The 25417-nt window shown below is 45.0% G+C and overlaps 1 protein-coding gene across 1 annotated transcript in view; it reads left to right on the top strand.

Moving 5' to 3' along the window:
- The window catches only part of RNF17 (ring finger protein 17), a 66876-nt gene that overhangs the window by 29603 nt on the left and 11856 nt on the right, over positions 1-25417 (top strand). Inside the window, exons 17-29 of the mRNA XM_056858884.1 lie at positions 384-537; positions 3529-3644; positions 4653-4773; positions 7541-7661; positions 8213-8437; positions 9073-9226; positions 9976-10094; positions 10552-10642; positions 15258-15367; positions 19440-19741; positions 21319-21482; positions 22944-23063; positions 24489-24569. Coding sequence (XP_056714862.1) covers positions 384-537; positions 3529-3644; positions 4653-4773; positions 7541-7661; positions 8213-8437; positions 9073-9226; positions 9976-10094; positions 10552-10642; positions 15258-15367; positions 19440-19741; positions 21319-21482; positions 22944-23063; positions 24489-24569 — 1878 coding nt within the window. The remainder of the gene's footprint in view (positions 1-383; positions 538-3528; positions 3645-4652; positions 4774-7540; positions 7662-8212; positions 8438-9072; positions 9227-9975; positions 10095-10551; positions 10643-15257; positions 15368-19439; positions 19742-21318; positions 21483-22943; positions 23064-24488; positions 24570-25417) is intronic.

The following is a 25417-nucleotide window of genomic DNA, read 5'->3' on the forward strand; positions in this document are numbered from 1 at the left end:
CGGCTGAGCAACATTCAGTCTTAAAGCCATACACCCTTGTTCAAATAGGCTACCGTATTGCTAGAGAGTATGTCAGTGTTACTTCCATACACCAGCCCTGTCTGCTGAAGGATTCCCTTCAGTTGATACCCATGGTTTGATTGATAACTGCTGCAAGTAGAATAATGTTATGTTCACGGAAGAGATCTTTGCCATCTCTCACTTCCCACTGAAATGCCACTGCTTATATTGCCAACAGACCAGACCCATCCCCTCGCCCTAAAACCGCTTCTCTCCCCTTGCCCATTGTGATGTAACAAGCTGCCTCGGTGTGTTCTGTGTAGCAAGATCGTGTACTAAATAAATGCTGATATTCATAAGAATTAATGTTTCTATTACGACAGCTAGACAGTCCAGAGTTTGCGTTTTTTCTGAAAAAGATTGATGAAGTCTATAAAACCGAAAGTGGAGATAACTTGGAAATCCTCTGTCCGATCCAAGGTCAACCCTGCATTGCCAAATTTGAAGACGGGGTTTGGTACAGGGCGCAAGTAATAGGTAGGTGGCTGGGACAGTATGCGCTGCTCGTCTCGTGTCGAGTTGTTTCCAGAAAAGGAAACTGTAAAAATGGACTTCTCTAGTATCTAGAACAGCGGTTCCCAAACTTTTCAGGCCACCCCCCCCCTCGGTTCCACAAACTCAACCCCAGTGCCCCCATCCTATAAAAAGCATTATTCAAAATAGGGGTTTGCATGACTCACTGAAGAAGATAATAACAATAAAATTTCAAAACAGTAATAATTAATTGTACATCTATTCAAAATCAAATTAAAACTTTTTAGTTGAAAATTATTCAACAAAACGGATGAACTTGATCCAGTGGTACCAGCTCTTCAAAGTCAGGGGGGGGATTCTGATAGTTCCCACCAAATTTGCCAGCATGGTGCCATAGCTTGACCTATTGTAAATTAATGAACAACACAGTTGAAGGAGCCCACTTCTAGCATCCCCTGCTGCCCTCTTGCCTCTTAGTGCCCCTCTAAGTAATCCCACCGCCCCCTAGGGGGTAGTACTGCCCACTTTGGAAATCACTGATCTAGAATATGTGATTGATATATGTATGCAGATTAGTAGAAGCTGTGCATGCAAATATTTTGTGGATTTATTGCACTTTCGGCAGCTGATGCTGTAACATAAAATACTTGGATGTGGGTGGTGGCTCTGGCTTTGATTTCTGTTCCTGTTTTAGGCTGATGTCATGATTTTGGTCTCTCCTGACAAACAGCTCACTCCCCTCTGCCTGCCTTTTGGGCTCTGCACCTGAGCTAAATTCACCAAGGAGCTGGGAGTTCAGGGAAAAGTTTAATCCGTTTTGGCTTACCTTGCCTAACAGGATCAGGACCTGTGCCACAGCCACCACCAGAAAAGTTCCAGTTATTGGAATTCTTCCAGTATAATACTGGGAAAGATGGTCTCTAGTCCGCCTCAGCTAGGGGTGTGTAAAGAGAGGGGGTTGAGCTCTGCTTCCAAGCTGTCTCTTCCTCCTCTTTCCTTCCTTCTGGGTCTCCCTTTCCTGTAGACACGTTGCTGTCCTTGCAGAGCATAACTGTCTATGGCAGGCGTGTCGAGTTCAATTTTTACGAGGGCCGGATATGACATAAATGTCACTTTGTTGGGCCAGGCCATGACTTGCCAGCCCAGATCGAGAGTACGGGGGGTGGCGGCAGCTGACTTGGCTGGTAAATGGACTGGATGAGAGCTCTCAAGGGGTCAGATCCGGCCCACAGGCCTTATGTTTGACACCCCTGGTCTATGGCCTCACGTGGATTGGAATTGTCCCTCTTTCCCCAAGTATCCTTAACATGTAAAAAGAGCTTTATTCCACTCAGTTGCCTAAGCAGGAAGCACAGATACTTCAGAAGCCTTGTGCAGCAGAGGGAAATAGCAGGATTGGCTACAGAAAAAAACAAACAGAAAACAGGCTTGCTATAGTTTACTTGCATTCCACAGAACATCACCCATCTCTCTATTGAGAGATGAGTTAGTCTCTGCCCCACGTTTAAACAAGCTTGTTGGTCGAAAGTGCCATCAAGTTGCAGCCAACTTATGGTGACCCCCATAAGGTTTTCATGGCAAGAGAAACAGAGGGGCTGTGGCTCAGTTTGTTGAGCATCTGCTTAGCATGCAGATGGTCCCAGGTTCAATCCCTGGCATCCCCAGCTAAAGGGACTAGGCGAGTAGGTGATGCGAAAGATCTCTGTCTGAGACCCTGGAGAGCCGCTGCCAGCCACAGTAGACAGTACTAACCTTGACGGACCAAGGGTCTGATTCAGTATAAGGCAGTTTCAAATGTTCATAGGTGGTTTGCTGTTGCCTGCCTCTGCGTAGCAACCCTGGACTTCCTTGATGGTCTCTCGTCCAAGTACTAACCAGGGTCGACCCTGCCTTAGCTTCTGAGGTCTGGCCAGATTGGGCTAGCCTGAGCCATCTAGGTCAAGGATGAGCTTACTGAGGCTCATATCTCCCAAAGTTTCAAAACCTGCCAAAAACTAGGCAAAGGGGCATATCACAGTACACCTATGATAGCAGACCGGGGATTATCCAGAGGTAAACTAGAGAGTTAGTGCAGTGCAATAATTCGTATGTCAGTCTAGGATGTGGGAGATCCAAGTTTGACCTTGGGCCAAATACATACTTTCAGCCTAGCCTACCTCACAGGGTTGTTGTGAGGATAAAATGGAGGAGAGGAGAATGATGTAAGACTGGCTGCAGGAAGACAGCCACAGCATGATTTATACTTTGGTTTGTTTTTGAATTTCATTTGGACTCTTCTACAGCTTACACTTGAGTAACGGACTCTTTTACAGCTTACACTTGAGTAACTGATTCTGAAATTGAATGGTGTGACTGAACACTTTGTATTATCTTGCTTAAATGTTTATTTTGATTTCAATGTATATAGTGTTACTTAAATAAGGGAAACTGGCAGTTGATGAATATAATATTATGTTTAAAAGCAGAGCCCTCGTGCTGATTTTTTGGTATAACTGTGGTTAATACAGCATAGATCCATTGTTTATATTAAAGGATCTGATTCCAGCAAACAGCTACTCCAGTTCTCTTTTTTAGTAAAATTAGCAGAACGCATGCTTGACGGAAACTGGTGAAAAATTCCTAACTAATGTGCAAATGAATTGGATCTCTGGCATGAATCTCTCAAATGCCCCAGTGGATCCCTCTTATTTCTCATTTTAATATGCCATGCTCAGAATTGTTGTCTGCCATTAGATGGGACTGATGCTCATATCAGCATCTCAGGTACTGGTTACTGGAAAAAATAAATGCTGCTTGTTAATGTGCTGCGGTTTGAGAGGAATACTGAGACACTGAACACTTGACTTAAATGTGGTTTTGCTAGCATTAAGTCCTTGCTTTGTCTGTAATACCTTAAAAGCAATAGCTTTTGGTGTTGGATGCACACAAACTTGGTTCATAATAACATACCGTTCACATTTCATCTTTTCCTAATCCCATATTGTTTTTTTGAAGGACTTCCTGGCCATCAACAAGCTGAGGTTAAATATGTAGATTATGGCAACACTGCTAAAATAAACGTGAAGGACATGCGCAAGATAAAAGATGAGTTCTTAGCTGCTCCAGCAAAGGTATGTTAAAAATTCTGCTATCGATAGAGAAGTATTTTTCTTAAAAAAAAAAAAAAAAAATCCCAAGGATTTTGCAAACCTCTTTTTTTGTATAAGCTCCTGATGAATGTCCGGTTGGTTTATGATGTGACTTGTTCTAGTCGTATAAAGTACATTGCAGTGTTTGCTGTTTTCTCAAAACACTACAAATGGGACAATGCCTGTGACTCCCCTGAGAAGCCTTTCCCAGGAGCAGGACATTGGATGGCTCTGATGCCACATGAAGGACTTGGAAGAAGGTGCTGTTGATGGATGGCGAAGCGGTGTAGGGGCCTGGTGGGTGAAGCACTTAATCCTTTAGCAAGATTTAAAATGGGCAGCTCATTCCTGAGCTTTGTGGGGGTGCTGCGTAGCCGAGACACCGCTGTGCCACCTCCAGTATAAAAATCCATTTTCATTTCATACGTGAACCTTTATTGGCATAATAAGCACATTGCCAGATGCGTTTGTACAGGCACCTTAAGGGGAAAATCTTGTTCTGATGTAAAAATTCAAAAATGGGGCTTTCCCCCCCGTAGAGAACAGCGAGGAAGAACCTGGAGAAGCAACACTGTTTCAGAGGGGGGTGTTCCCGAGCTGGAAGGGGTTAGGAGGCAGCCTACCAGCAGCCCCACCCCAGGATGCCCTGGGAACACCTCCCAGGACGCTGGCATGAGCACTTGCGCCAGTAGGAGGCCAGGCCGGTGTCCATGGGCCGCACTGCCACACCAGTCTTGGGGTGCTGCCGCAAGTGGCACTATGCTGGCATCCGTGCCATTTTTCATGGGGCAAGTGGCACGGACGCTATCGTAGGGGGCTTGGTCGTCTCCTAAGCCCATTCGGCCCCCAGACACAGGAATGAGCTCTTAGTGGGAGTGGAGCTGATCATTGCTTAAATGGTAGACTGCTGGAAGTCTAATGCAAGCAACTCTTTGAAGGTTTCCTAAAGGGGTAAATCATATATCAGTCCATCTAAATTTAATTATTCAGGCCATCCAGTGCAAGCTGGCCCATGTTGAACCATGTAAAGGAACTAGCGAGTGGAGCAGTAAGTCCAAGTGCAGATTTGAAGAAATGGTTCAAGAAAAAGTTATGCTGTGCCATTTTATTGGTAAGTGACTTCTCCCTTCTTTCAGGGGCATAATTAAGTTGGGGCAGGGGAAGGGTTACCTATACCCAACACAGAAAAATGTGATCCCCACCCATCTGGAACTGCAAAGAGTTTGCATGTGCTGTCCGCATTAAGTGTTCCGGTTGCTGGTTCCGCAGCGTGGGCGGGAGGGAAGCACAATGACCTACTCTCACTTAGGCCCTAGCCCAAAATATTTGTCTTCACACAGGCTTTTAACCAGAGATACGAGGTGGAAAACTTTCATTGGGAAACCTTCTGTTTCTAAAGATTGCTTCATAAAACTAGGAATAATGTCTTCACCATCCTTGATCTGTTCTTGCTTTTGTTTTGTTCACAATCAACTATGGCATTGAACTAAATATTTTTTTGCAATTGGAAAATAAAATTAACATGAGGTACTTGAGCTTTTTTACTGAATAAAAGTCAAAATAAACATTAAATCAGGCCAGTTTGGTTAGGGGATCAGATGATTTTCCCAGGAAAAAACACACATCACTGCTTTTAAACAGTGAGGTTACTGCGTCCTTAAAAGCTGTTTTTTGTGCACTGGTTCTAGACTGTCTTGGGGATTTAGTGTTTTATGCTATTTTTACCGGTTTTTCTTAGTCATGGTTTTACTGTATTTTCTTAGTCATTATTTTATTGTATTTTTAGTTGCGAGCTGTCTTAAGGAAGCAGGTCTCTGGAGAGGTAGCATATATTTTTCCCGAAATGAATAAAAAGTTCAGTCTTCACTCATGTTCCTCATCAGATTTATACTGCCCTACTTGCTACTAATTTTCCAGTTTTAGCAGGGAGCCTTGCTGAGAGTTCATAGCCATGCAACAGAATCCACTCTCAGACTGAAGTTCTTTCATTAGCTGCTTTAGTTTGGAAGGGAAAATGGAAACAGCTACCGTTAGTGCTGTGCTGCCGAAAAAGTGTAACGTTTTCGAAGCACTGTTAGGAGAAATCTTGCAACTCAGGCATTTGAGCAGCAGAAGCTGCAAAAGGTTGATTTTAGTACAAACTAGATCATTATAGTGTAGTGGGGATGGGCTGTGGCTTTCTGGTAGAACAGCTGCTTGGCATGCAGAAGGTCGTAAGCTGAATCCCTGCCATCTGCACTTTAAAAGGTATTGAGGAATTTGTAATGTGAAAGAGCTGCCAGAGCCTCTGTAGAACCATTGTCAGTCTGAGTAGACAGTACTGACATTGATGGACCAAGGGGCTGACTCAGGATAAGGCCGCTTTGTGTATGTCTAGTCAATGTGAATATATGGATTGGACATGAGAGAGGCAAGTTCAGTTCAGCCACCAATCATAAGAACAGCTATGCTAGATCAGACCAAGGCCCATCAAGTCTGTTCACACAGTGGCCAACCAGGTGCCTCTAAGGAAGCCCACAAACAAGACCACTGCAGCAGCACCATCCTGCCTGTGTTCCACAGCACCTAATATAATAGGCATGCTGCTCTGATCCTGGAGAGAGTAGGTATGCATCATGACTAGTATTCATTTTGACTAGTAGCCATGGATAGCCCTATCCTCTATGAACAAGTCCACTCCCCTTTTGCAGCCTTCCAAGTTGGCAGCCATCACCACATCCTGGGGCAGGGAGTGCCACAATTTAACTATGTATTGGGTGAAGAAATGCTTCCTTTTATCTGTTTTGAATCCTACAGTAACACTCAAAAGGCACAGCTGTGTGACCTAAACTATTTATTTAAAACGTTTCTATGCCGTCTTTCTACCTAGATTAGGGCCCCCAAACAGCGAACATTTAAATCATGTATTTTTAACATTAGAGCATTGTCCAAAATACAAATGTGAAGTGCTTATTTTTTTAAGTGCTGGTACTCATAAGTAAGGTTATTCTGATTTCCACTAATTCCCCTCCCCTCAGAGCTTGGGAGCCCTCCCCGCCCCAACAGGTGCCAGTACTCTGTACTGGTGAGTACTGCCAACCCCCCCCCCCCACAAATATATATAAAATATTTAAAACAATTAAATAAAACAGATAAGTACACAATCAGGGAGGGGAAGGGCCAGTAAAACAGTGAGGGAATGCCTCTACACTGCAGAACTATTATAAAGACAGAAAAACTCTTCACATGAATTTTGAACCTTCTAAATGCTGAGTTTTTTGTTATAAGAATTTTTTTAAAAACACCTGAACGGAAGAGGTCTGCTTCTTAGAAGATAGCTTAAATGCTCAGATTTTAAAGTTCGTGCCAAATTGTAGGAAAACCTTGAGTAGGCAAGCGTATGAGGGAATTAAATGTCTCAGTTAAAACAACAAAGATCTTATACATTAGAATAAGAAGTTCAATAAATCAAAATGTCTTTGAGCCTGGCAAAAGTTATGGTAATGCTCTTAAAATGGGAATGGAGAGAAAAACTTACTAGTGATAGTTGCCCTTGGGTCATCTCCTTCTAGAGCCAGCTTGGTGTAGTGGTTAAGAGCAGTGGACTCTAATCTGGAGAACCGGGTTCGATTCCCTGCTCCTCCACATGAAGCCTGCTGGGTGACCTTGCGCCAGTCACAGTTCTCTCCGAACTCTCTCAGTCCCGCCTACCTCACAAGGTGCCTGTTTTGGGGAGGGGGGGAGATTGTGATTGTAAGCCGCTTGAGACTCATTAAGGTAGTGAAAGGCAGGGTATAAAAACCAACTCTTCATCTCTTCTTCCAGTTCTGGGTGTCAGGAAAACTTGTGTGTCATTTTTCTTGAACGTTTGAATTGAAACCCCTTTCATCTCTTTTTAGAAAATTTGCCAGAAAATGTATTATTTGTTGAGCTCTATGAAAGTGTATCAGCATTACCAAGTCTGTCTTGTAGCATTAATAGCATCCTGGTTAATGAAGGGCTAGCATCGCATGTAACAAGGCAAGTACGCAGTTCTGATTAACATAAGCACTGTAATATAGTAGGTATTTAATGATTGTAGTGGGGGGGGCAGGAGAGCAAGCAGTCTAATACTTTACATCAGGGGTGGGGAACCTTTTTTCTGCCAAGGGCCATTTGGATATTTATAACATCATTCACAGCCCATACAAAATTATCAACTTAAAAATTAGCCAGTTTCTTGGGCGGTCCTAGCAGCTCCATACCTAACGACTCTTCTGCAAGGGGAAAAAAGGTTCCTTTTCTTAGCAAAACAAACTCACATCCGCCTTGAATAGAGGCTATTCCAGTCTTAGATCCTTCTGAGCTAGAGATCTGCCAGGACCCACGAAGGGCCAGACCAAATGATTTCGCGGGCCTTAAAAGGCCCCCGGGCCTGACGTTCCCCACCCCTGCTTTAAATTAAGGGTCTGGTTTTGCTGTTTTCTAAGGTGGGATATTTGGGCTTGTATGGGAAGATACTTCTACTCCTACTTGACTACTACTGGAAACGGGTAGAACAGATTTTCATGTGCGCCTTGCACTTTCTGTAGGAATCCCCAGGCGACTGCCGTTACTTACAATGAAGTGTGGGATCCTCCTCCCAATGAAGCCTTCGCAAATGAGATGGATGTTTTAAGTCCTGGGAGTACAGATCTGTCACAGATGGAGGATTTGGTATTAGAGTGTAACAAAGAACTGGAAGCGAGAATTAGTCATGTTGTTTCTCCAAGCAAAATCTTTGTGCATTTGCAGTCAGCAGAAAAACTGCTAAACATGTAAGTGTATTTAGTTAGGATTTTAATATGTTATTCTCATTAAACTGAATATGCAGCATGTTATTACTTTGTGGCCTCTGTGCAAAGCGATCATTTGGAAACGGAGCTTCCTTCTTGGCATAAAAATTTCCCCTCAGAACCGCAGTCGTGGACTGTGCAGTACCCAAAGGGGAGGTGCTGATCCCTGTTGCTGGACTCTCTTATGGCCAATCCAGAGGCCAACAGCATTTGGGAGCTTCTGTGATAGTTGTTTCTTTCACGAGCTAGTTTATATAAGAAATTAGTTAGGTAATCATTAGTATCTGGATTTTTTTCTCCATTCTTAGTGGGCATTTGTTTCTCTTGATAGTCTATCTCTCTGAAAGTTTTACAGGATAGATACCTGCCAAAGTAACCGCATAATCTAGGAGTCCCCCCCCCCATATAATGTCAATGTTTAATTTCAAATGAATTAAGGTAGTCACTACATGAGTCCCACTTTTTCCAGAGGAGACTGCATCTTTTCAGGAGTTACACTGGGTTATCAGAATACCTTGACCTTACCACACCAGCCTTACACTTCTGAAGAAACAGCTCTTTGGAGCATTAGTGAAAATGTATATTTGGTGGTCCTTTTGACTTTTTAAAAAATTTAGCTTACAGGAAAAGATGTCTGCCACTTACAACACGTCTGAGGAAGAAGAAACCGTTCAGTGGGGAAAAGATATGAATTGTGCTGCTGATATGCATGGTTTAAATCAGTGGCATAGAGGCCACATCTGCAAGATCGTTTCTGAAAATGTTGTGGAGGTAACTTATTTTTAGACAATTGTTCTGTTTTGTGGCAGGTTTTGTTTCTCTTAGTATAACTGGTGGGGGGTAACCATTTAATATTAGATGAAAATTAGCCCCTTATTATAATATTAGTCCCTTACTATAACTGGGGTGTGTGTGTTAAGTGCTGTCAAGTCTCTTCCAACTCATGGCGACCGTATGAATGAAAGTCCTCCAAAATGTCCTATCTTTGACAGCCTTGCTCAGATCTTGCAAATTGAGGGCTGTGGCTTCCTTTATTGAGTCAGTCCCTCTCTTGTTGGGTCTTCCTCTTTTCCTGCTGCCCTCAACTTTTCCTAGCATGACTGTCTTTTCCAGTGACTCTTGTCGTCTCATGTGACCAAAATACGATAGCCTCAGTTTAGTCATTTAACTGGGGGGGAAGGGGGTAACCATTTAATATTAGATGAAAATGGAATTAAATCCTTTTTTTAATGTACTCTGAGTTAATAACTGCTCCTGGCTACTTTGATCCATATCATTGCATTAATGTGTGTAAATCAATAACCATTTTTCATAGGATATATATACAGTATATTGCAAACACTGGAGTTGCTATCATTTGTAGTATTAAACTGTCCTTGAGATGGCACTCTGAGAATTGTGCATTCAGAGTCTTACTGGGGAATTTATGTGTTAAAACGGAATATTTTTTTTAATAATTAATAAACGTTCCTAAAGAATGTAATCTTTTTTCTTTCTTTCTTACGGCCATACTACTTCAGGTATTCTTCTTCGATTTTGGCATAACCAAAGCTGTGAATACCATCCGTCTAAGAAAACTTGACGAGAATTTGATGCGTTTTGAGCCTTTAGCAGTGGCATGCTCCTTAGCAGGCATAAGGTAACCTGGACAGATTTAATGAAATTCTCAAATACAGCTAACTTTCACTCAGCATGGTTCAAAGCTGAGGAGGGCTGTGAAGTTGGGGCTCCCCTGTCAAAAGTCTAGGCCTGTGTCTACTACTGCTGGATTTCCTAGCCACAATTAAGCGTAGGGCCAGCATGGTAAGGAACAGAAGAAAACTATAGCTCAGATTCCGAGAGACTTCATTAATGGAAACCCATAACCCGAGTGAGTATCATCTGTTAAGGAAGAGGGAAATAGGTAAGCATTTGTATTTATAATAGGTACTAAGCTTTTGTAACTACTCAAATAAGTAATAGCTCTCTGCACAAGCAAAGTGTGGTTCTACTAAACCAAAGTAATTTTATTATAGTTGAGCTGCCTGTAGAGCCTTTTTAAAAAAAAGTTTGAGTTTTTACGAGGTTTATATTTCCTGCCATTTCTCATTTTTTAGACCAGCTGGTGGGACTGAGCAGTGGACAGCAACCGCGTGTGATACACTAGCACAATACTTAAGTGGAGCTACAGTTAAAATAATCATCCAGGTTTGTAGTAAATACCTGATGGGTCTAACAGAAGAACCGTAGCCTTTCTGCTGATACGCATCAAGTAAAAGTGTTTCGGGTCATATGGTGTTAGCTAAGACATCAACACCTGTTCAGTTGTTACCTGGACCTTGGGATGCTATTCAGGTTGCGATTAGGAGGGGGCTCGGGTACAAAATGGTATAGATTCAAGTTTTGCTTTTAGTTGAACATGAGATCTCCCAGCTGGCTTTGATTTTGCAATGGAAGGAGGGAGCCATTGGCTTCCTCCTCTCTCCTCTGGTAGAATTGAAGTGATTGGGTAATAATGTAATGGGTCCTCAGCCTGAGGAAGTTACCATTTTATAGTCATTTTCTCTCCTCATTTCAGCAAAAAAAATTCTATTGGTTGGAGGGAGTCCAGGTTGGTTTACTTCTCCCACTTGTTCTACAGGCCACAGAACAAGTTACGTCAATTAACCATCTTTTGTAAAATGTTAAGTGATTATATCTGACTAACAACAAAATGAAATGTATATCAGCCAGCAAGGGGTAGCATGCGAATTCTGGACTTACCTGAGATCTTGTGACTCTTTTCCCACAATCTTTTAAAACATTTTTACTCCCTGCCTTCCTTTTCCAGTCTAATTCTCTTGAATAGTGTATATACTCGTGTATAAGCTGAGTTTTTCAGCACATTTTTTATGCTGAAAAAGCCCCCTCGGCTTATACTCGAATGAGGGTCCCACTTACCTGTTTTCCGGTGCAGTGCGGGTGTTCTCCGGTCTCCTGCTCATCTGCGGGCGCCTGCAGCCTCTGTAGGTGGTCCAATGACTGCTGATATCTTCCGCGCATGCGCCGCGCGCCCGCCTCACAGGTGGGGGGGAAGCGAGGGGGTGCGGAGGGTCCCTGGGGGGAGAGGGAGGGAGGACTGGCGGGGCCCCCCTCAGTGAGGGCGGCTGGGAGGGGGGGCTTCGGCGGTTATGAGGCAAGAAAGCAGTGTGGGGGGAGGGGCGCCTCCGACCCCCTCCTCCTCAGAGAGTTCCAGCAGCCGCCGCCACTGAGGGGAAAAAAAGACGGAGCGTCGAGGATGGAGGAGGGGGGGGGAGAATGGAGGCTCCCGACGCCGAGGGGGAGCGCGTGCACGGCGTAGGATGAGGGGGCGTGGCTGGGGGCAGGGGAGCGTGTGTTAGGGCTCATAATATACACGCTGCGTTGTGCGCGCACTGTGTTACTGCATGTGTTGCGTTAGCACTTCTTTTTCAAAGTCTTTTTTTTTTAATCCTGTTACAAATGGATCCCAATACTTCTAATCCTGGACCAAAACAAAAACACAGGTCATACGAAGCTGGTTTCAAACTTAAGGTTGTGTCAAGAGCAGAAGAAAGCAATAACAGTATTACAAGTAGGGAATTTTGTGTTGACGAAAAACAAGTGAGGGAGTGGCGGAAAAGATTCCAAAGGCAAAAAAAGCTCGACGTGGTTTAACGACATAAAAAAATTGGCAAAGTCTTCTCAAGTTACTTTGGCCGTTATTCCAGGTGGGCTTACATCTGTATTGCAGCCCCTAGATGTGTGTTTAAATAAACCTTTCAAAGACCGTGTGCGAAAGATGTGGCATGAATGGATGTCATCTGGTCAAGCCCAACTGACAAAAGTTGGAAATCTGATGAAGCCCGACATAGAATTGATAGCAAAGTGGGTTTGTGATGCATGGGAAGAGATTCCAGAGGACATGGTGCAACGCGCCTTCAAGAAATGTGGCGTTAGTAATGCTATGGATGGCAGTGAAGCGCTTTGTATGAGAACGACAGCAGTAATGGTGATGACTGCGAACTCAAGTGATGATGACAATGTCTAGGCTGATAACATCACACCAGCTACAGCTGAAGCTCTGTTTGGACATACAGATGATTAGGAGGAATCCAATTTTGAAGGATTTTAACTCTTGTGTTTTAGCTTTGTTGCTGATTGAGCTAAGGTTTTTGTACTTTTAAAGTTATTGCTGATTCAAAACCTAAAGTTATTCAAAACCTTTTAACCTACTGATGCCTCAGTTAATGTAATTTTATTGGTATCTATTTTTATTTTGAAATTTACCAGTAGCTGCTGCATTTCCCGCCCTAGGCTTATACTCGAGTCAATAAGTTTTCCCAGTTTTTTGTGGTAAAATTAGGTGCCTCGGCTTATATTCGGGTCGGCTTATGCTCTAGTATATACGTATCTGGCTTTTCTGTCACCCCCTTCCACTGATAACTTTTCTCGTTGGTGCTTTCCTGGCTGTTGAAACAAACATAGGCTCAGTGGGTGCTTTCACACATGCTGAATAATGTACATTCAATCCACTCTCAGTGCACTTTGCAGCTAGATTTAACTGTTGAAACAGCAAAATCCACTTGCAAACTATCGTGAAAGTGGATTGAAAGTGCATTATTCAGGCTGTGTGAAAGCGTCCAAAGGGTATGTCGCTCATCTGCAGAGGTTCTGTAAAGAATAAGGGTAATCGTGTTCACCACCAGTGGTGGAAGGTATCCTTGCATAGGTTGTGCCTCCTCCTTGCACTGTGGGCAGATCATATGCAAATTTCTCACGAAAACTTCCACTGTTCTGAGGAGGCACTCTACCTCCTCAGCCCATACCTTTGCCCACTCTGTGGATGGACAGTTCTCCCACTTGACTTACTCAAAACACAGGCAGAGTACCTTAAATTGCCACCCTCCCCCTCTCACTCATGAGGGCAGCAGCGGAGAGAAAGTATGCGAAGTCCTGAATGGAACAGTGCCCCAAGGCAGCAACAGGAGTTGAGCCACCACGGGAGGAAAGCTTGGCCACTTCTCAGGACCCCCAACACTAGCCAATTCTTTAGCTGCCGCTCTTCTCCCCCCTGCCGAGGCAGGGAGAGGACAGCCGGCCCTCTTCCTCTCTGAGGCACTGTGGCGGACAGCAGGGCCCATCTGTGGATCTCCTGCCCAATAACTGCCATGGTTCCAGTCCCTTTTAATGGCTCCCTATGTCTTTTTATGGGACATCCTTCAGCGTCGTTGGAGGGAGCATAACTATTGTTTTCACTGTACGCTGCTGCTTAAGTTAATGTTTGGTGGAGTGGCATACAAGGCACACGTTAGCCATATGGCTCCTTTGGTAGATGGTAATGGCAAATGTGGCTCTCCACAAGCCATGGAGTGGTGATTGAGCAGTGTTAATGTGGCCATCAGTACCAGCTTAGTCTTGGGGCCAGAGTTTGTGAATCTGATCTGCAGAATTACGTTGAAGCTGCTGAAAGCACACAGCCTTTTTTTCTTTTTTTTACTTTGCTTGAGCTGTGACAGTGCTGGCTTTTCTGCAATCTAGGCTCCTCTACGGCCCAGGGGCAAATACCCCTGAGATGCCAAAGATCTGCACTGTCCTTTATTCTAACAACTAAGGCAGGGGTGTCAAACATAAGGCCTGCGGGCCAGATCTGGCCCCTTGAGAGATCTTATCCGGCCCGCGAGCCAGCCAAAGCAGCCGCCACCACCCCCACTCTCGATCTGGGCTGGCGAGGCATGGCCTGGCCCAGCCAAGTGACATTTATGTCATATCTGGCTCTTGTAACAATTGAGTTTGACACCTCTGAACTAAGGGGTCAAAGACCCTGTGATCTTACCCACATTTTATCAATTTTCTACATGGAGAAAATGCCTCTCTTAATCTTCCTCCTGTCCACTGATAATCCTTGTGGGATGTATGCCAATTACTTTCATTGAACTCCTGTTCCCCTTTATCTCTGTGCCTTTTGAAGTGGCAGGCTTAGTCGCTGTCGCCTCTACCAGAATTCGTTGTATTCTCAGGCCAGAAGGAGCTGGTTGTGTAGGTTGTATTATTTATTTATATATTTGTTTACAAAATTTATATCCCACCTTTCTGCCCTTGCACGGGCTGCCAAGGCAGCCAACAGTTTAAATCATGCATGATAAAATATATTATGAAACCATTAAAATATCACCCTTCCATGTTATGTGCACAGATCCATCTTTCATTTAATCCATCATTCAGTTCTCCATTGATGCCCGTTTCCACGGGTCACTGACAGAAATTGATCTCTGGCTGTGTCCAAATATCTGATATGTCTCTATAGAAATGAAAGTGATTCTCCCCAAATATGTCATAATCTAATGGGGTGATTGATTCTTAACCGTGGGTATCACAGAAAGATGCCCTGCATTATCTTCATTTATTGATCCTAACAGATCTTGGCGACACTCATGTGGAGTACAAAATATTGTTCATCATGCTTGATGAATAAGTATGGGTAATCAGTTATCCCATAATAGGGCATTTCAGAGTCTTGTGACAAAACTTGGTCCAAATGGTGGACAGGAACACATTTTATAGTTATTTGCAGGGAAATACAAACTTGACGATGAAGTGCTATACATCAAAGTTTCATTTTAAAAAAGAATAAAACGTTAATAGGCCAGAAAATCAGTTCATGTATTAATGCTTAACAGCAGAAAAAGTTAATCGATTACAGCTAAATTAGCAGTTGAAAGGGGGAACACGTTTTAAAATGGGAGCATCTCTTATTTCTATTTATTACTGGGCCGTTTAAGCTTAGTTTGTGCTGTCCCAGTAACGGTTCCTTTTTTTCTGCCAGGATAAAAAAGCTTCACCATTTCCTGCAAAAATGTTTCAGAAAGATGGTGGCTTGTACACCGACATTTCGGAATACATAATTAAAGAAGGTTTGGCATTTAGGAAAAGAAGGTATGTCTCTTTCAAATTATTGTGATAGAGCATTTAATCCTGTAGAATACTTCAGGTATCGGTTAGCATCCTTCTGTGGTGTCTAAGAATAAAATAGAAGTTTTAATTGTACCTTCTCAAATATTTGTGATGATGCACAGTGCAAGTATGTCTTCTATTTTAAGTTCTGTACCCACTTGCTTTATTGCAGTCTGGGTGGGTTCATAACTGTAATCCATTAAGAAACCAGATCAGGGTGATGAATTATGCCGATGGATTTCCTGTCTTAGGTAGGTTTTCAGCTTGCTCCGGACTCATTTTAGGTGTGGTAAAACATATCTCATTTAGTTGGTAGAAGAGCAGGTGCAAAGAATGAACTCTTGGCAGAAGTCAATAAACTTGATGTTTACCAATTGCACCTTCTAACAAAGAACAGGGTCTCTATTGTTCCTATCTTCTGACTTCGGAACATTGCCAGTTTTATCTGCAATAACATTTTTTTCCCAGCCTCTCTTCTCATAACACTTCAGGTAAGGAAATATTAGCACATGTAGAAAAACTAGAATCTTCCACCACAGTTGATAAGTTTGCCTTAAGCATCCTAGACTTTAGCCGATTGGGGGGATCTCTTCTTCCCTCCCCTCTCCACTATGGTGGAAGACAAAAATAGCAGCTGCTTGTTTGTGAACTCAGTTGGTATTGAAGCTGCTTTTCTGCCCAGGAAAGTGTCAGTAGTTTGCCTCTGTGGCAATCCACAATGGGTCATGTGGTTGAAAGCCTGCAAATGGAAGAGGGCAGCACCAGCTCTGCATCGCTGTCATTATGGTTGTGGGGCTCACCTCTCTCTTCAGACAGGACAGGCCCACCTTCACAGTAACTGGGATCAGAGCAGGTCATGATTTGTGGGGGGGACCTAAATTGCATTTAGCTCAGAAGTCACGGATGGTCTAAAAATCCCCTGTGTTAATACTTCATTTAAATAAGTGAAATGCAAAGAAAGGGAAACTGTCATGGCTAAGAAGAACAGATTCATCGCACGTAGCCTTCCACAGAGGTAGGAAGACTTAAATTCTTAATCCCTTTGCCCCCACTGGAATACTCCCAACTGCTGCTGTAACAAGGCCTCGATCCTTGTCGTTAATGCTAAAGGCAACGTGGTGAGAGCCAACATGGTATAGTGGTTAAGGGGTGGTTTGGAGTGGTGGACTCTGATCTGGAGAACCGGGTTTGATTCCCCACTTCCTCCACACAAGCTGCGGAGGCTAATCTGGTGAACTGGGTTTGTTTCCCTCCTCCTACACACGAAGCCAGCTGGGTGACCTTGGGCTAGTCACAGCTCTGATAGTCACAGCTCAGCCTCGCCTACCTCACAGGGTGTCTGTTATGGGGAAGGGGAGGTGATTGTAAGCTGGTTTGATTCTGCCTTAAGTGGTAGCGAAAGTTGGCATATAAAAACCAACTCTTCTTCTAAAGTCTTTTTTTCTAATCCCAATGAAGGGAACAAGCAGTTAAAATATGTATCGTCCTGGTGTCTAGTCTCTTCTGGCAGAAGGACAGTTTGATCTCCCCCGCCATGAATGGGAGTACGCAGATAGCATAAGTGCCAAGAACCTGAGTTGTACTCTGAGAGGAGGGTACCCCTCTCTCCTTGCCTTCCACTTGCTCTGTAGACAAGGCTGTGCTTGAAGAACTTGTAGCATCCTGGCAGATCCCCAGCACATGCCCTGCAAATATCTGTTCTTACTCTAATACCGTGTTGGCGAACCTATGGCACGCGTTCCACTTCCGGCACGCGTTGCCCTCTCTGCCGGCACGCACGGTTCCTCCCAGCTGCTGGCCTTTCTGGCTCTGCCCCGCCCCAGATGGGGGAGGCTATAGCCAGGCGGCCACCCAGCTGGGCCGCGGGGGCTTTGAACCGCTCAGTTCAAAGCCCCCCCTTTCCTGGACTCCCCGCTGGATTTTTCCACCCCGGCCTCAGTCCCGATCCCCCCCTGCCTGGAGCCGAGGGGGGGTGGAGAACCCCCCTCCCCGTGGCCTCCCACACCACTCCCGGGCCTGGCCGTGGGGGGGGGGGAAATCCCTGCGGGGGGGGGTGGGCATCGGGGCCTCCCGCTGCTCCTTCCCCGTCCGTTGAGCCGGACCTCCTCGCCTCTCGCCGCCCAGAAGAGGGGAGCCCATCGCCGCTTCCGCTCGCTGACCCTGTCCCGCCTCCTTCGGCGTCTGGCACCCCCCACCCCTCTGGAGGGTGTTCCGTCTCGCCGCCCTTCTCACTCCCGGCGGCCGGCGGGGGGCAGCCGGCCCCCGCGGCCCTCTGGAAGGGCCCACGTGGAGGAGTGGGGCGAGCACGCACACACGTGTGTTGGGGGGGGCTGGACTCCCAGCCCACCAGAAGCCCCCCCCCCCATCCCTCTTCGGTTAGGCCGGTTCAGGGGCTTCTGCCCTTCTTGCCTTTGGGGAACCTGCGGGGGAAAGGTAGGTTGTGGGGGTCGGCTCCTGCCTGGGGGTGGTGTGGTCGGTGCTTCACCCCCTCCCCCCCAGCCAGGTGCCCAACCGCGGAGGTTTGTCGGCGGGCGGAGGGAAGGACGGGTGGAAAGGGCTTTTATCTTGCCGTCCTGACCCCTTTACTCCCCCCGCGTGTGGTGGCTAGTCCCCGCCGGTGTCTGGGAAGTCCCGAGGTGGCCCGGGGAGGCCTGGGCTCGGGACAGGGGTTATTGGCCATTTGTGAATGGGAGGTTTTGCCTTGGATTTGCCACTCAGATGCACATTTTCCCCATCCAGATTCTCAAAACTCTGCATGGGGAGTTATTGGCCATTTATGAATGGGAGGTTTTGCCTTGGATTTGCCATTCAGATGCACAACTAAACAATAAGCCCCCCTGCAGAGTTTTGAGAATGCAGATGGGGAAAATGTACAGTGTTTGTCAGTCATTGTCATGATTTAATTTTATGGATGCCTTACTTACTTTTTTCCCTCCTCAGAGGCCATGTCTACCCACTGGCTTTCTTGGCGGTAGACCTGGACTCCGAGGAGGGGAAAAAAGTCCCCCTTCAGAGGCCAGGTCTACCAGTTGGCTTCTATGGGCCTCCAGAGGCCAGGTCTACTGCCAAGAAAGCCAATGGGTAGACCTGGCCTCCCAATGGGACTCCGGATGGGGAGGGGGGAATGGCAGGGACTTACAATTTAATTTTTATCAATAAATAAGATCATTATTAAGTATGATATCAAGTTTTATTCAGTGTACCTACCTATATAGTTTAAGTTTAAGAAATTTGGCTCTCAAAAGAAATCTCAATCATTGTACTGTTGATATTTGGCTCTGTTGACTAATGAGTTTGCTGACCACTGGCCTAGGGCTGTGCCGTGTTGCCGTGGTGCGCATTGGCACTCGGAGATAAATAAGTGGGTTTTGGGTTGCAGTTTGGGCACTCGGTCTCTTAAAGGTTCGCCATCACTGCTCTAATAGATCTCTTAAGAGTGCAGTTCTTAACTGGTGGTATCACAACTCAAAAGTGGTGCTTTCAGTGGTTGAAATTGGTGAGGTCTGGTAGGGTCTTTCTGTATTACTAGAAACTAGTAGTCGAACTCTATATTCTGCCTTGTCCCTATATGAATGATATTACTGGCCTGTCCTCCAGAGATTTTTAACCCTTTAGAATAGATAATTGAAGAGTACTCCCATTCAGGGCAGGAGAGATCAAACTGCCCTGCTGCCAGAAGAGACTAGACACCAGGACGATACAGATTTTAACTGCTTGTTCCCTTGTCTTCAGAGACCAGCCGCCTTGTTCACACAAGACAACAAAAATTTCCATACAAGAGAGAACTCTCATAATTTTCACCTTCTGTGCCTGATCTTTTGCTAAATCGCCTAGCTGAAATCTGCTTAAAGAATGCTGTGAGTCAGGCTTGAGAATTTATAGGTTTGACTAAACCAGTTCTGCAATAAAAGAGAGTACAAAATCAGTCGGAATGCATAATGAGTAATGGAGCAAAGAATTTTTGGAGTTACGAAAACCTAGGTCTAGAAATACAACTAAAAACACTTAAGGGAATCCATTTGACATATTTTTTGTTGAATCTTTATGTGCACAGAACAGACTTAATTAGAGCATTACCTGAGAAATCGCAGGAAATTCCTGTACAGCAAGAGAATATGGACATAAATGACTCCACTGCAAAAGCACAATTTATACTGAGCTCTTCTGCACCAGAGGAAGAAGAAGCTAATCTTCCTGTTAAAGATCATGAAGATACAGAATCAGAAAGATTTGTGGATCTGTCCAGAGTGGTTGTAACATATAAACCACCAGTTATTCCTAGTTTGAACCAGTTCAGTGCTTTTGTCAGCTGTGTTACAGACAATGGAACTATTTATGTTATACCAAAGTCACAAGGTAAATAGAAAATTTCATGATAAAACAACAGTGTAGAGCAGGGATGTCAAACTCAATTGTTACGAGGGCCAAATATGACATAAATATCAGGCCGGGCCATGCCTTGCCAGCCCGGGGTGGGGGGTGGCAGCTGGCTCGCGGGCCAGGTAAGAGCTCTCAAGGGGCCAGATCCAGCCTGCAGCCTTATGTTTGACACCCCTGGTGTAGAGTTTTAACACAAGAACATGCTCTGTCGTGGGAAGTGGCAGCTTTTGTGTAATAAAATGGCATGCTGTTCATCTACAGCAGGAGTCCCCAACCTTTTGGAGCCTGTGGCCACATTTGGATTTCTGACAGGGCATGGTGGGTGCGGCAACAAAATGGCTGCTACAGGAGGCGGAGGCCAGCCACAAAATGATGGCCACAGCTTAACTTCAGTAACACAGTGTAGATCCTTCTGCTGTGGTGGCAAAACAAATTTTTTTAAAAAATCTGCACAGCCAATCAGAAGCCTTGCTGTGCAAAAGGCCTACCTGTCCCCACCAATCTTCCTAAAAACAACCTGATGGGCGCCAGAAAAAATGTCAGCAGGTGCCATGGCACGCACAGGCGCCACGTTGGGGACCCCTGATCTACAGCATGAATTTCATTTTTTGATTCTGGCTTTAAATTTGGAGCATGACCTAATTTCCCCTCAGATAATATATTATACTATGTATAGATACAAATTTGAATTGTATCTTGCAAAGTCAGTAAAATGTCCACTGTATCAAGGTGGTCTGATATTATTCTCCCCCAGTTTTCAAATTAACTTGCTCTGTTTCGGGTGTTCTCTTCACATAGTTCTAAACAAGTTTGCTGATATACTACTACTGTTCCATTTAGGGCCAATTTTCTGGTCACCTTTTGCTATTCCTCCCTTTCTGTTTCTCAGTTCCTCTACAAAAGATGGCTGGCTATTCTCAGCCAGGGCCTTTTCAGCTCTGGCCCCAACCTGGTAGACCGCTTTCCCTAGTGAGATCCGGGCCCCACGGGACTTAAATCAGTTCCACAAGGCCTGCAAAACAGTGTTCCACTGAGCATATGGTTGAGGACAGCAACAGTTGCTATCCTGGCCTCCCTTTTCTGACTTCCTCCTCTGCTTCCTGTATTGTTTGGATGCTATAAATGAAGGGCACTGTCTGTTTTAATTAATATTTTAGGTTAACTTAGATATTGTTTTGGTTTTAATTATATAATAATGTACGCTGCTCTGAGCTCAATTTGTTGGGATAGAGTAGCCTAAAAATCTAATAAATTATTGTTATTGTTATTCATTATTATTATAATAGGTTACATCTCATTTGCATCAAACAGACTGGGCTAATCTAATGAGGCTCTGGGGTATTGCCTGTGGAAGGAAGAAGCCCTTCCTAATTTTCTGCCTGCTTCCGTACGGATGGTAATCTGGAGCTGGAGCTTGTAATAAGACTTGTACTAAAATGCTACTTTCTATAAAATACTCCACCATTGTACGAATTACTTGCATGTTGCGGTAAATGATCACTTGGCTGTGTGAATAACTTTCGTGTTCTGTTTTCTGTGACACTTTACATTAGAACAACAGTTAACCAAGCTGATGAGCGATATACAGAACAACGTCAAAAGTCTGGGTCTTCTGGAACCCTACAGTTGGAAGCAGGGGGAGGCTTGTGTTGTCAGAGGTCCAGATACTCTGTGGTATCGTGGTGAAGTTACGGAAGTTGGTAGCAGCACTATCAGGGTAAGCTCCCGTTTTCAAGCACGTGCTCATTTGTGTAATGCATGTGGGGCCTGTGTTTGTGACAATCCACTAAATGAGGGGGAAATTATACTTTTAGTAGCAGTGGCCATACATTATGCTTCTTGGTTAGAGATGAGGGGTATTTTTGGCCTTGTTCTATGTAAAATTCTGACTGAAATATAGGCTAAGGATGAACAAGGAATATAGTGAAGAATGGGGGAGGGGAATTATGTTCCTTTTGTATTTCATAGTCCTGTAAACTACTTTGAGTGCCATGGCACAGTCCTATTTTTTAATTTTCTCTCTTTATAAAATCTGTTCTTCACCAGTGGGCTGGTTATTCATCCCACTCAGACTTGTAAAATTAAGGACCTTCTTCCGATCAACTCCAAAAATGCTTATGAGAATGGTAGTGCGTCCAGGAAATCCACCCATATTTTGTACATAGTGAAGTCCTGCCCCTTGTCCAATCTTTTTCAGTTCACTACGTTCAAGGCTCCCTTTTTCTCTATACCAGGGGACCCCGACCTTTTTAAGCCTGCAGGCATGTTTGGAATTCTGACATGGCATGGTGGGTGCAGCAACAAAATGGCTGCCGCAGGAGGCGGAGCCAGCCACAAAATGATTGCCACGGCTTAACCAGTAGCGCTGTGCAGACCCTTGTGCTGTGGTGGAAACTAATCAAATCTCCAATAATCAATGAGAAGCCTTGCTGGGAAAAAGCCCTAACTGGCCCCACCCACTTCCTAAAAAGGTGCTGGTGAGCGCCATGGTGCCCGTGGTTGCCACAATAGGGACCCCTGCTCTACGCTACTGCAAGCCATGGACTGGGGATACACCTACCAATGGAAATGGAAGAACCTTGCAGATCTTCAGCACAGCCTTGCTTGAGGAGTATTGGGGGAGGGTAACCCACTCAGATGCCTTCCAATCTACCAGGGACAAGAAGCCCTCATGAAAAGTCCAGGGTTTCATTGGTGTAGATTTTCTTTTGCCTTAAAGACACTGGCTTTTAAAAAGTAAGAGTTGGTTTTTATATTCCGACTTCCTCTACCACTTAAGGAAGAGTCAAACCAGATTACACTTTCCCTTCCCCTCCCCACAATAGACACCCTGTAAAGTAGGTGGGGCTGAGAGAGTTCTAAGAGAACTGTGATTAGCCCAAGGTCACCCAGCTGGCATTATGTGTAGGACTGGGGAAACCGACCCGGTTCACCAGATTAGAGACTGTCACTCATGTGGGGGAGTGGGGAAACACCCAGTTCACCAGATTAGAGTCCACCGCTCTTAACCGCTACACCATGCTGGCTATTATGCCACAGTAGTTCTGGGAAGTAGACACACAACAAATAATAAACAGGCCCTGCCTTTGACCATGGCTGACAAGCTTTTCAAAGAAGGAACAGAACTACATCATGAAAAATATATGTTAAACTAGCGTTTACATTTTGTTTCTTGTAGGTACGATACTTAGATTTTGGATACGTTGAAAAGATTCCTCAGTGTCATCTCTATCCAACTGTCTTGTTTGATGACATACCTCCTTTTTCCATACCCTGTCAGCTCTATAAAACTAAACCAGTGAGTAGATACTACTGTTTGAAATGTACTGGCAACTCAGTGTAGGAAACATGGAGTAGAGAAACAATCTTATGCAACGGTGGTCTTTGCCACCATAAGCTTTGAGGTAGGCTTTCTGCAGGTTGGAAATGACTTAGAGGCAAGCTCAGCTAAGGTTTTACTGAAATGTCTGTAAAATAATGGAACCCGATAGTGTTTATAGGGTTGCTGAAAAGTGAGTCATCTTTTCAGCAGTACTTTTACACCAGCAGGTTCTCTGGAGAGGCAGCAGAGCAATTTTCTAACTAAAGAGTTGTGTGTTGGGCTCTATTTACCTTGACAGCTAGAGTGGTTCCTCAGTGGAACTGGCTTCCTAGTGAGGTGGTTGTCTCCCCTTCTTTGGAGGTTTTTAAGCAGAGGCTAGATGGCCATCTGTCAGCAATGCTGATTCTGTGAACTTAGGCAGGTCATGAGAGGGAGGGCAGGAAGGGTTTTGTCAGTATTTGGCTCTAGTGGCCCTCTCTTGCACGCCTAGGAAAATGCCGATCGCCACTTTAGGGCCAGGAAGCAATTTTCCTCCAGGCCAGATTGTCCAGGGATCCTGGAAGATTTTTTTTGCCATCTTCTGGGCATGGAGTAGGGGTTGTGGGGTGGGAGAGGTAGTTGTGAATTTGCTGCATTGTGCAGGGGGTTGGACTAGATGTCCCTGGTGGTCCCTTCCAACTTTATGATTCTATCCTACCGGTATGCAGCTCTGCACGCTGTTGGGCTTTATGTTACTTACTTATACGCCCTGGCCTGGATAGCCCCAGTCTAGCCTGATCTCATCAGAGGCCAAACAGGGTCAGCCCTGGCTAATACTTGGATGGGAGGCCTCCAAGGAATACCTGGGTTGTGATGCGGAGGCAGGCAATGGCAAACCACCTCTGAACGTCTCTTGAAAACCTTACTGGGTCGTCCTAAGTCAGCTGTGACTTGATGGAAAAAAAAGTTTTTTACTTGTACATCCTTACAGCTCTGGAGAATCTACATGTGGTGGTGATGAGAAGAGCGGGGTCTTTCTTACTATTCTTGCCTCATGTCTTGGAAATACAGGCAACTGGTATAGGGGCCCTCTCCATACAACTTTCTCCAGTAAAAGGAGTGGTTAAAGATCGGGTGGATAGAATGCATAGCTAGACCCTTTTTGCGTGATCTCACGATTCCCTAGCATTGTTCTGATAGGGGCAGGCTGGTTAGCACCATTAGTCAGGAAGCGAGGGAAGAAGTGGGCATAACCAGCCCGGGCTGGCTCACAAGGTGGAAAATGCAAGTGTATTCTCCCCCCAGGGATGATGCCCAAACCACTCTGCCTTTTTGACAGGGCCAGTCCTAGCTGAGAGTGGTTTTACACACATCCTGATTTGGGTTGTATTTATTTCTCGCCCCCCCCCTTTCCTATTTCAGGTTGGAAATACTTGGCAGCAGGATGCAGTTGAGCTCCTCCAAGAACTGCTTACCAAGAGGCTTGTGAAAATACATATCGAGGTAGGCATAAAAGACGAAACCGTGTTGATGTATAAGGTTCTGCCTCCTCTTGCAAGTAGCTCCTGATTTACACATTCATGGGTCTGAGCACTGAAGGGAGCACTAGAAAGTGGTTTCCGGACTCATCTTTTTCTCAACTTTTTCACATACCCCAGGGTGACGGATGTAACCAGTACAGTGAGGACTGCAAATAGTTTGGATAAGTTGCTCTCTTGGGCCAAAATGTAGATGTGATGTGGGCAGCTATAATACGCACCTGCTCCACTCACACATAAAGTGTTGAGTAGGGGAATCTTGCTTTTACGTAGAAAGGGGGGCATACGGATGATGGGAGCCGAATGCTCCACTGGCTTCTGTCTTCCCTCCCTGCTCTCTATCTCCCCAGGCACCTGCCCTGTCCACTCCTAGCATCTGTCCCAGGCTATGCCCAGAAATGCCTGGACAGAAAGGGAAGTTGGTTCCTCATCTGCGTCTCCCTAAGTTCCCATCTTATTTTCTTCATAAACGGCATATACATGGGCCTCTCCTTGTATTCTAGGGTCTTTCTTACTGGTAATCAGTCATGTCCATTTTAGTCCCTCCTATGCCCTGAAACCAACACCTCACTTGGAGGTCAGCCAGTGTCCACCTTCTGCCTCTGCGCTGGCACAGAAATGTACCACATGCCATATTTTTTGGAGGCAGTGGCTCCATGCTTCCAGCTGATCCCTAATTCACAGAACCAGAAAATTCCAGGCGTTCTCTATGTCTGTTCTCAGTGCATTGGCTACCCTGACTCTTCAGGTCTGTGTGAATGTTTGTATTCTGTGTAGCAGTTTACATAATTATAGTGATAGAAAAGATGATAG

Source organism: Euleptes europaea, chromosome 12, assembly GCF_029931775.1.
Source record: "Euleptes europaea isolate rEulEur1 chromosome 12, rEulEur1.hap1, whole genome shotgun sequence".
NCBI classification, from domain to species: domain Eukaryota; kingdom Metazoa; phylum Chordata; class Lepidosauria; order Squamata; family Sphaerodactylidae; genus Euleptes; species Euleptes europaea.